The sequence below is a fragment of the Mesoplodon mirus genome, assembly GCF_964341445.2.
Source record: "Mesoplodon mirus genome assembly, chromosome: 8".
In the NCBI taxonomy this organism is placed as follows: domain Eukaryota; kingdom Metazoa; phylum Chordata; class Mammalia; order Artiodactyla; family Ziphiidae; genus Mesoplodon; species Mesoplodon mirus.
In genome coordinates, this window is record NC_138984.1 from 27,288,086 (window position 1) to 27,300,433 (window position 12,348).

Below are 12,348 nucleotides of genomic sequence, written 5' to 3' on the forward strand. Positions count from 1 at the left end.
TGCAAAAGGCAAAACAATAAAACTCTTATAAAAAAAGTGGAAAAATATCTTTATGACTTAAAGGTAGGGTTTCCTCATCAAGATTCAAAAGATTTCCTCATCAAGATACAAAGAAGCGCAAACTATATATAAAGGAAACATTTAAGTTAAGAATGTCTGTTGATCAAAAGACACAAAAAAAGTGCAAAGAGAAGCTCAGACAGGGAGCAATACACAGAACCTACAAAGGATTTGTAACTTCCAAGAGTGTATAAAGAGAACTTAAAAAATCAATAAGAAAAAGACATCTCAATAGAAAAATCATCAAAACATGTATTCCCCAAAAGAAGGAAAGTTGACTGGCCAATTATAGTTATGAAAATGAGGGCAACTTAAACAGTAAACAGAACAATACAAATTTCAACCGTGAGATATTTGTATGGTCTAAAATTGACAAAAATAAGAATTCCGACAGTACCCTTGTTGATATGAATCTGAAGCAGTGAGAACTAAAGTCTGCTCTGTTGGAGTGTAAATTAGTTGTAACTACTTGGTAATACAACATATTATCTAGTGAAGTTGAGTATGTGTGTTCATGCATTTGTATAACCCAGCAATTCCATTTCTAGCAGTGTACTCTAGAGAATATATTACACCCATGTGCCAGGAGACAAATATAATAATATCCATACTATCATTGTTCATAATGGTAAAACACTAGAAACAATCTAGATATTTATATACAGTAGAATGATTAATTACATGCACATAATATTGAGTAATAAAGCAGGAAAACACATCTACCATTATTCTGTGTATTCACATTTTTAAAGAATATGAATTTAAATAGTAAATTATATAGGATTACATATACTTTTGTAGAAAAACGATAAAGAAAAAACAAGGAAATGATAAAATTAAAATCCAGGATAGCAGTTACTCCTGGAAATGTGAGAGAAAAATATGACCGAGGAGGCACATTGTATTAGTTAAGGTATAGGTTTAGCTGCATTTGACAGAAATCCCAAATAGTGATGTAAGCAAGATGTAAGTTTATTTCTTTGTTTTGAAACAGATTGAAAATATTCTAGGCATGACAACCATGCTCCACATGGTTAATCTAGGAACGAGGCTCCTGCTGCCTTTTTGTTTAATCTTTTGAGCATTACTTACCACCTGTGATGGCTCACCATCACAGGTGGAAGTATGGAGGGCTAAGTGACCTTCTTAAGGTCAGTTTCTAAATGTTGCACACATGACTTCTCCTCCTGGTGTTCTGGCTAGAATTTAGTAATTTTTAGATGCAAGGAAGCTTGAGAAATGTGCCCAGCTGAAAATCAGGAGTTTTAGAACAGGGAGTAGGAGAGCACAGATATTGGGAGGAAAGTAGCAAGCAATCTCTGCCACAGGCTCATGGGGCCGGGATAGCAAGAGAAGTCATCAAAGGTATTGATTGGTATTGTTCTGTTTCTTAAAGTAGGATGGTGAGTATAGGTGCTTTTTAAACATAATTTTATACCCTCCTTATAAATTATATACTCTTTTGTATATATGAAATGTTTCATTATTAAAGTTACATGTAATGGATACTTTTCAGGCTTTACTTTGCTTGAATCTTATGCACCATATTGTATTGTTGATCACACCCTCTAGACATTTGAATTTTTATTGGCAAGAATCTCCAGGTTTTTCTCTTATTTCTCCATCCATTCCTTTTCAGCCTCCTGGGCTTCACTTTCTCTGCAGGGGAAAAAAAGGCCTTTTCCTAGATGCCCCTCACTTGTCTCCATAATTATTTAGGATAGTTTCAAATTGGCTAATGGGTTTCCTGGATTTGGAAAAATTGCAAGAGAAAACTAATTATATGGTAACTATTCAGATATTATCAACGTTTATTCCTAATGTTCTAGCCATACATGAGAAAAGAGAAGTTAGCACATTTTCTTCTTTGTAATTTTATATAATTGTTCCTTATATCTTTTTGAACTACATCACAAAAGAACAAATAATTCTAGAGTGAGTCAAAAGTACCAGTGCATGTTGTAAAGGTAAGAAACAGCAACTGTTCCCATAGATATATACATATAACATCATTATATATATATATATATATATACACACACACACACACACACACACACATACATATAACATCATTACAATAAATCTTGGAAATAACTCACATCTTTATAATCATGTACCACATGTTATATCTTCTTATAAAAATCATCAATTTACTTGACTACCCGGCACAATGACTGCATTTCCTAGCCTTCCTTGCAGCTGGGTATGACTAGCTGACATAAGTCTTGGCCAGTGGAATATAAAAAGAAGTCAGTACATGATAAATTTTAGCATATATTAACAGGGACTATTTTTTCCCCAATGAAATAGTCTCAGGCACACATGTATTTGAAAAGTTCTATTCACTTAAATTTGTTAAAAGCAAATGAGATAAAATTCATTTGGTCAGCATTCAAGTTTCAACCATACGTTAGGGACTGTGTCAGGTTCCGGGAATACAGGATTGAACAAATTATAGTCCAGCCTTCAAGGAGCTCACGGTCCAGAGGAAATCTAGTTAAATTCTATGGCAGATGTGGCTATGCCCAAGGTGCTGTGGAAACACAGAAAATGCCAGTTAGCCAGGAAACTCAAATTCAACAAAGTGATAAACTTAATGTAAGTTTATAAAATAATTTTTTTTTTTTTTTTTTTTTTTTTTTTGCGGTATGCGGGCCTCTCACTGTTGTGGCCTCTCCCGTTGCGGAGCACAGGCTCCGGATGCGCAGGCCCAGCGGCCATGGCTCACGGGCCCAGCCGCTCCGCGGCATATGGGATCCTCCCAGACCGGGGCACGAACCCGTATCCCCTGCATCGGCAGGCGGACTCTCAACCACTGCGCCACCAGGGAGGCCCTAAAATAATTTTTTTAAAATAACATCCAAAATTCTTATTCTTATAAGCATTTTAAATATAATTTCCATTAAAAAAATGAGTCCTAATGTTATTGTAGTAGGTGGAGGTAAGAATGACAGAAGGAACACAAGTGAACTCCATTAACTTTTAAAATATTTTCTCTATTTTATAGATTTTTTTATATTAGTTGTATACTAATCTTATAGCCAGAAAAAAAATAATTTAAAAATCCAACATTTAAACAGAATATGTATTTTTTAAATGTAGCAACATAATTTTTTGATTTAGCAACATGGTTTTCATGAGATTTCTGGATTGAAACCTTTATCTTAAACTCAAACTCATGTAACATATTGCATATTTTATACATATCTTTTTTAATATTTTAAATTCAATTTTACTTAATGTAAATATGTGATACATATGTCTTCATAGTACTTCACTGTTATTGCAGTGTAGATATTGTCTCACATTATAATTTAAGGCAGACTCTAGTTTCACTCATTGGTTATAACAGATTAGAAGGAGGAAAACAGTACAGTTGACCCTGGAACAAGGTGAGGGTTAGGGGCGTCAACCCCTACTCAGTAAAAAATCTATGTATAGGGCCTCCCTGGTGGCGCAGTGGTTGAGAGTCCGCCTGCCGATGCAGGGGATACGGGTTCGTGCCCCGGTCTGGGAGGATCCCATATACCGCGGAGCGGCTGGGCCCGTGAGCCATGGCCGCTGGGCCTGCGCGTCCGGAGCCTGTGCTCCGCAACGGGAGAGGCCACAACAGTGAGAGGCCCGCATACCGCAAAAAAAAAAAAAAAAAAAAAGAAAAAAAAAAATCTATGTATAACTTTACAGTCAGTTGGCCTTCCTCCCTATCTGTGGTTCAGCATCCGAGGATTCGGCCAACCACAGATCATGTAATACTACAGTACCTATTTAGTGAAGGAAACCCGCTTGTAAGTGGACCTGCACAGTTCAAACCTCTGTTTAAGGGTCAACTGTATGCACAGTTCTTAATCATAACATAGTACCTGCTCACTGTCATATTTTTCACTAATCTGGAGTGTAACCATTTTCTTGTGACCTAAAGTTGTTCAAACTCATTTCTCTTTTTTGTGATTTCTTAAGATGGGAGAAAGACCCATTTTCACAGACTTTGCTCTTCATTTTGAAGAACTGAAAAGGGACTAGTCAAATCTTATCACACTCATGGCCTTCTATATCTTTGCTTCTATCACTTAGTCTAGGTCATTGTAAAGCACTCTCCCCAAGGTGATTTAGTAATCCAGGACTTCTTGCTGGTGTCATTCAGATACTGTACTATAACTGTTATATTCTCTCTGATTCGCTTTTCAACAAAAATGAAGTCTTTATTTTTTTTTCCTTGCAGACTTTGCCTTCAAATGAAACAAGGTTTTTAAATACTACACAAATGCCTTGCCTGCAATCATCTTCAATTTGGAGCAGCTGTGAACACAATTCAAAGTCTCAAATATTAACAGAACATGTATCAGAGTTAGATTCTTCTTTCCATTCCATTCTATCATTGCCATCAGGTAAGATTCCTTTTAAAAAATTTCTAAGTAACTGAATTTTTTATGGTGAAATCTAATCCTGTAAATACAAGGAATCTGATAAACTTTTATCAGTTGCCACTGGATATTAGAGCGAAACAGTTTTCATAGAGAAATTAATCTAGTCACATGCTGAATTAATGTTCTACCTTTAGGTTGATTTTTTTTGTTGTTGTTTTTGTTTGCGGTACGCGGGCCTCTCACTGCTGCGGCCTCTCCCGCTGTGGAGCACGGGCTCCGGACGCGCAGGCTCAGCAGCCATGGCTCACCGGCCCAGCCGCTCTGCGGCATGTGGGATCCTCCTAGACCGGGGCACGAACCCGCATCACCTGCATTGGCAGGCAGACTCTCGACCACTGTGCCACCAGGGAAGCCTTAGGTTGATTTTTTAATTCCTTGGAAACCATTTTGACTTACTTTGGGAAACTCTTTGCTTTTGATCTCCTTTTTTTTTTTTTTTCTTTTTTTTTTTTTTTTTTTTTGCTATACGTGGGCCTCTCACTGTTGTGGCCCCTCCCATTGCAGAGCACAGGCTCCGTATGCGCAGGCTCGGCGGCCATGGCTCACGGGCCCAGCCGCTCCACGGCATGTGGGACCTTCCCGGACTGGGGCACGAACCCGTTTCCCCTGCATCGGCAGGCGGACTTTCAACCACTGCGCCACCAGGGAAGCCTGATCTCCTTTTGATGTTAAATTTTTAGCATTTTATTGATAACATGGCTATGCTGTTGAAATGTTTCTCAGTAAGTCAGAGTTCTTTTTCTAATGTGTTGTTTTGCATGGAGTTTTCCCTGCCATGTAGTATTCCTCCATCTATAATCAGCATTGAATTTCTCTGAGAGAAGAAAATTGTCCATCTTTAGACATAGTCAACTTTTGAGCCTCAAAAATACCTGTAATATACAACCGAGCAGATGAGGCATTGCATCCCTGTATCCCTAAGATGGCTTTAAGTTTCTTTCCAGTTCTTGTTTTCTGTTTGAATGTTTCCAATCTTACCTACATTGGAACTGAAGTAAATATTTAGGGTAAAAAAGGAAACATTCTTCACACTGGTTATCTCAGTTTCCTATCTTTATGGGAAGATATCTCAAATGGGCTTTTGTTTCCTTTTCAGCTTTTGGTTCTAATCATCCAGGGACTGCTCCTCTTTGTAAAGCACTATTTCTTGTACCTAGTCCTGCCCTGAATCTTAGTTTGGTTTTTACCAGTATTACAATGGTTTCTTAGCTACACACCATACTTTGAAGTAAGCTCCTGGTAGGAACTATTTTACTCCATCCTTGAGGAAACCTTAATAATAGAAAGAAAAAATAATATATATAACAATAACACAGCTAACATTTGGTCTTAGCATACACTGGGTCCTATAAGCACATTACATTTTCTTGTTTGACGCTTGCAGCAACCCCATGAGGATAGATATTGTTGTCCTCTTTATCTTACATATAAGAACATTGAGGCTTAGAGATGTTAAATTACTCATCCATAGTACACAGGTAGTAAATGATGGAGACAGGATTTGATCTGAGGTGGTCATTCTCCAGAGCCACACTCCTAACCATACTCTTTACTGCCTTTCTGTTTTCTTATTAGTAAATTTGTCTCTCTGATAACAAAAATCTAAGAGCTGACATAAATAATCTTTCATCCTACTATGTCACATCTAATAAGTTAAGATTAGCTTCCTTACCTACTACTTAGGGTTATCCATTTCTTCTTGTGTTCATTTAATAAAAATCTGAATACCTGCTGTATACTAGGTACTAAGTAGGTGGTAGGAGTATAAATACAAATAAACCCCTCAAGGTACTTGCATTCTAGTTTGACAACTGAAATATAAACTAATAAGTGTAATAAAGTGTTATGAAATTTTAATAAAAAGCCCACAGGTCACAGTGTGGGTTCTAAGGAAGGTATATGGGTAGACCAAGCACCTTCCCTAGTTATGTCATGTTTTCCCACAACTCAAGAAGAACAGTGGTAGAATAGGCGATACTCCATATAAAAGTTAAGTGATATTTCTTTGGAAAAACTTATGTTTTGATAATTGGAAATATCAGAATCCTGAAATGTTTAAGTCGCATATTTAATTTGTATTCTTATTGTCATTTTGTCGGTCATAGTATAGTGATAGCATTGAAATCCATCTTACATCTGACCCTTGGGAGAGTCTCCAAGTGATACTTATGAACCCATTTTTTTGTGTGCATATTTTTCCACACTTGAGTATGGATCTGCCATTAAAATACATCTTTTGATGGAGAGATACTTGTTTAAAATTGAGACCCTTCCTGGGTCTATCCTGATTTATGCATTCATAATTAGTTTTCTTAAAAATGAATACCTTCTTTCTGTAGCAAAACTTTGAATAAATCAACTGCTTTATAAAATATTTCTTTATGTTTCTTAGGAAAAAGTTTAGGTATCTGTTGGATGCTTTTTAAAATGATTGTTTTTGCATTCTTGACTGAAGAAAATACCCTTTAGTTAATAAATGTGAAGCACATCTATTTTATTTATTTAGCTCCTGTTTTGGTTGTGAGTATGGAATATAAACATAGTGAATTGAACGACTCTCCTAAGTCTCTGTTTAAAAGAAGAGAACTAGTTTGTCAATATGTTTTGATCTTTGTAAAAGTAGATTTCATTTTGTGATTCATAATACTAGTAAACTAAGGGAATGTGAAACAGCATTTTCATAAAAGGTTGCATCTGAATTATAGTGGTTTTCCCTCAAGTAATTAAAATTGTGTAATTATGTCTTTTGGAAACTTTATTTCAAATGCAGAGTTTGTAGGCGTGGGGTGGAATGGATTTAGAGTCAGGCAGGTTTGGCTGTATATTTTATTTAAGACCTTTGGGGAGCATTTGTTTCATCTGCAAATAGTATTTAATATTTATATTTGTTCATCTTATTTTAGTTTATGAAATTGTTCATTGTTAGTGTTGTTTATTTTACATATAATCAGTAATTTCCAAAATACTGCTAACAACACTCTTGGAAAGAATAGTTTGCCACTTCTAATAGTTATGACTTTTCAAGCTTTGGCTTATTTTTCTAAGTCTTAATATTGGAGTCTGTAAAGAGTGATTTCACTGAAAATACTTTTTTTTACTTTATTTTTCTAGATGCGCCTCTTCATTTTCACTTTGAAACATTGTTAAAAAAGACTGAAATAAAAGGAGATCTTTCTGAAAATAAATTTGTAGGAGACTGTATCATATCTCCATCACCTGGTATGTCATTTGCAAATCTTGGTACTTTATATACCTTTTACATCTTTCATATACTTATTACTTTTGCTAAGGAAGTAAAATTTAACAAAGGAATGAATGTAAATCCTTAATTTTTAATATTTACTTTTCACAAATCACACACACACATACAAATAGAAAATACACAGGAGTAATCCTAACAGGATACTTATTGAATGAGATTATGAAATATTATTGATAAATATAAAAGGAAATTTAAATAAACATGGGGAAACAGCACTGCTGGATGGTAAGAATAATTAGGATATCAGTTCTGCCTTTTGGTTTATGTTTAATGCAACGTTCAATGTAACTTGAAGTTCTAAAAGAATTTGGTTAACATAAATTAATTGTAAAGCCCATTGGGAAGAATTAATGGGAAAATATAAAAGGAACTGCTGGAAAAAATATTTAATCTAGCCCAACCACATATGGAAACATGACAAAAGTCTATAATCATTAGCACAGATTCTATTTTGCTTACATTTAGGAAAGTAGATCCATGAAACAGACTACATAGCTTATTCTTTATTATATAAAGGAAGAACTATAAATCAATAAGAAAGTGGAGAATGAACAGTAATGTTAGTCCTTTGGGGGAAAATTTGTTTATACACTCATTTCATATCATGTATCAGAATAAATTCTACTTGGTTCCAAGAATTTTAAATAAAACACTAAAATTACAAAATAAAACTTGAAAAATTATAATGAAACTCTGAATGGGGGGTGGAGACATTGTCTATGCTTGGAAGAAATCAGAAAAAGAAAAAAATACATCAGCATATTTTCACTATCTACAAAGCTAAAATCTCAACATCAAAACGTCACACAAGATAAATTATTTCCAGATGAAATCATCTCCCTAAAAATTCAAGAATCAACTGAATGCCTGTTAGAATTAGAGTTCTGAAAGGTAGCAGATTTTTAAATAAACTTATAAAAATAAGTAGCCTTTACAAATACCAGTTATAACCTATTAGAATTTGTAAAAGAATAAATTACCCTAGACATATTGACAATGAAAATATAAGTATCTAGGATTAAACCTAACAAGGAATTACATGAAGAAAACTTCAAAAGGTTACAGAGAAACATAAGTATATGCATTTTTGGAGAGAAATACCCTGTTCCTGGCAGAATATGGTAGCTTAAGATGTCATTTTTTCCAAATTAACTTATAATTCTTTTTTCTAAATTTTATTTATTTATTTATTTTTATACAGCAGGTTCTTATTAGTTATCTATTTTATACATACTAGTGTATAAATGTGAATCCCAATCTCCCAATCATCACACCACCCCACCCCCCAATTTTCCCACCTTGGTGTCCATACATTTGTTTTCTACATCTGTGTCTCTATTTCTGCCTTGCAAACTGGTTCATCTGTACCATTTTTCTAGATTCCACATATGTGTGTTAATATACGATATTTCTTTTTCTCTTTCCAACTTACTTCACTCTGTATGACACTCTCTAGGGCCATCCACGTCTCTACAAATGACCCAATTTCATTCCTTTTTATGGCTGAGTAATATTCCATTGTATATACGTACCACATCTTCTTTATCCATTCATCTGTCGATGGGCATTTAGGTTGCTTCCATGACCTGGCTATTGTAAATAGTTCTGCAATGAATATTGGGATGCCTGCTTTTTGAATTATGGTTTTCTCAGGGTATATGCCTAGTACTTAAAATGTAATTTTTTATTTTTTACAGCTTTATCGGAGTATAATTGCTTCAAAATGGTGTATTAGTTTCTGCTTTATAACAAAGTGAATCAGTTATACATCTGTTCCCATATCCCTTCCCTCTTGCGTCTCCCTCCCTCCCACCCTCCCTATCCCACCCCTCCAGGTGGTCACAAAGCACTGAGATTATCTCCCTGTGCTATGCGGCTGCTTCCCACTAGCTATCTACCTTACGTTTGCTAGTGTATATATATCCATGCCTCTCTCTCGCTTTGTCACAGCTTACCCATCCCCCTCCCCATATCCTCAAGTCCATTCTCTAGTAGGTCTGTGTCTTTATTCCTGTTTTACCCCTAGGTTCTTCATGACATTTTTTTTCTTATATTCCATATATATGTGTTAGCATATGGTATTTCTTTTTCTCTTTCTGACTTACTTCACTCTGTATGACAGACTCTAGGTCTATCCAACTCATTACAAATAGCTCAATTTCATTTCTTTTTATGGCTGAGTAATATTCCATTGTATATATGTGCCACATCTGCTTTATCCATTCATCCGATGATGGACACTTACGTTGTTTCCATCTCTGGGCTATTGTAAATAGGGCTGCTATGAACATTTTGGTACATGACTCTTTTTGAATTATGTTTTTCTCAGGGTATATGCCCAGTAGTGGGATTGCTGGGTCATATGGTAGTTCTATTTTTAGGTTTTTAAGGAACCTCCATACTGTTCTCCATAGTGGCTGTATCAATTCACATTCCCACCAGCAGTGCAAGAGTGTTCCCTTTTTTCCACACCCTCCCCAGCATTTATTTTTTCTGGATTTTTTGATGATGGCCATTCTAACTGGTGTGAGATGATATCTGATTGTAGTTTTGATTTGCATTTCTCTTCTGATTAATGATGTTGAGCATTCCTTCATGTGTTTGCTGGCAGTCTGTATATCTGATCTTAGGAAAAATGTCTATTTAGGTCTTTTGCCCATTTTTGGATTGGGTTGTTTGTTTTTTTGGTCATTGAGCTGCATGAGCTGCTTATAAATTTTGGAGGTTAATCCTTTGTCAGTTACTTCATTTGCAAATGTTTTCTCTCATTTTGAGGGTTGTCTTTTGGTCTTGTTTATGGTTTCCTTTGCTGTGCAAAAGCTTTGAAGTTTCATTAGGACCCATTTGTTTCTTTTTGTTTTTGTTTCCATTTCTCTAGGAGGTGGGTCCAAAAGGATCTTGCTGTGATTTATGTCATAGAGTGTTCTGCGTATGTTTTCCTCTAAGAGTTTGATAGTTTCTGGCCTTACATTTAGGTCTTTAATCCATTTTGAGCTTATTTTTTTATATGGTGTTAGGGAGTGATCTAATCTCATACTTTTACATGTCCCTGTCCAGTTTTCCCAGCACCACTTATTGAAGAGGCTGTCCTTTCCCCACTGTTCATTCCTGCCTCCTTTATCAAAGATAAGGTGACCATATGTGTGTGGGTTTATCTCTGGGCTTTCTATCCTGTTCCATTGATCTGTATTTCTGTTTTTGTGCCAGTACCATACTGCCTTGATTATTGTAGCTTTGTAGTATAGTCTGAAGACAGGGAGCCTGATTCCACCAGCTCTGTTTTTCTTTCTCAATATTGCTTTGGCTATTCGGGGTCTTTTGTGTTTCCATAGAAATTGTGAAATTTTTTGTTCTAGTTCTGTGAAAAATGCCAGTGGTAGTTTGATAGGGATTACATTGAATCTGTAGATTGCTTTGGGTAGTAGAGTCATTTTCACAATATTGATTCTTCCAATCTAGGAACATGGTATATCTCTCCATCTATTTGTATCATCTTTAAATTCTTTCATCAGTGTCTTATAATTTTCTGCATACAGGTCTTTTGTCTCCTTAGGTAAGTTTTTTCACGGATAATTTATTCTTTTTGTTGCAATGGTAAATGGGAGTGTTTTCTTGATTTCACTTTCAGATTTTTCATCATTAGTGTACAGGAATGCCAGAAATTTCTGTGCATTAATTTTGTACCCTGCTACTTTACCAAATTCATTGATTAGCTCTAGTAGTTTTCTGGTAGCATATTTAGGATTCTCTATGTATAGTATCATGTCATCTGCAAACAGTGACAGCTTTACTTCTTTTTCATTTTGGATTCCTTTTATTTCCTTTTCTTCTCTGATTGCTGTGGCTAAAACTTCCAAAGCTATGTTGAATAAGAGTGGTGGGAGTGGGCAACCTTCTCTTCTTCCTGATCTTAGTTGAAATGGTTTCAGTTTTTCACCATTGAGGACGATATTGGCTGTGGGTTTGTCATATATGACCTTTATTATGTTGAGGAAAGTTGTCTCTGTGCCTACTTTCTGTAGGGTTTTTATCATAAATGGGTGTTGAATTTTGTCGAAAGCTTTCTCTCCATCTATTGAGATGACCATATGGTTTTTCTCCTTCAGTTTGTTAATATGGTGTATCATGTTGATTGATTTGCAAATATTCAAGAATCCTTGCATTTCAGAATAAACCCCACTTGATCATGGTGTATGATCCTTTTAATGTGCTGCTGGATTCTGTTTGCTAGTATTTTGTTGAGGAATTTTGAATCTATGTTCATCAGTGATATTGGTCTGTAGTTTTCTTTCTTTGTGACATCCTTGTCTGGTTTTGGTATCAAGGTGATGGTGGCCTCATAGAATGAGTTTGGGAGTGTTCCTCCCTCTGCTATATTTTGGAAGAGTTTGAGAAGGACAGGTGTTAGCTCTTCTCTAAATGTTTGATAGAATTCGCCTGTGAAGCCATCTGGTCCTGGGCTTTTGTTTGTTGGAAGATTTTTAATCACAGTTTCAATTTCAGTGCTTGTGATTGGTCTGTTCATATTTTCTATTTCTTCCTGATTCAGTCTTGGCACGTTGTGTATTTCTAAGAATTTGTCCATTTCTTCCAGGTTGT

The 12,348-nt window shown here is 35.6% G+C and overlaps 1 protein-coding gene across 8 annotated transcripts in view; it reads left to right on the plus strand.

The window, feature by feature from the left end:
• Nucleotides 1-12,348, plus strand: part of KANSL1L (KAT8 regulatory NSL complex subunit 1 like) — a 177,106-nt gene that overhangs the window by 137,123 nt on the left and 27,635 nt on the right. For all 8 annotated transcript variants that reach the window (XM_082630182.1, XM_082630186.1, XM_082630183.1 and 5 more), the window contains exons 7-8: nucleotides 4,283-4,448; nucleotides 7,599-7,706. In XM_082630182.1, coding sequence (XP_082486308.1) covers nucleotides 4,283-4,448; nucleotides 7,599-7,706 — 274 coding nt within the window. The remainder of the gene's footprint in view (nucleotides 1-4,282; nucleotides 4,449-7,598; nucleotides 7,707-12,348) is intronic.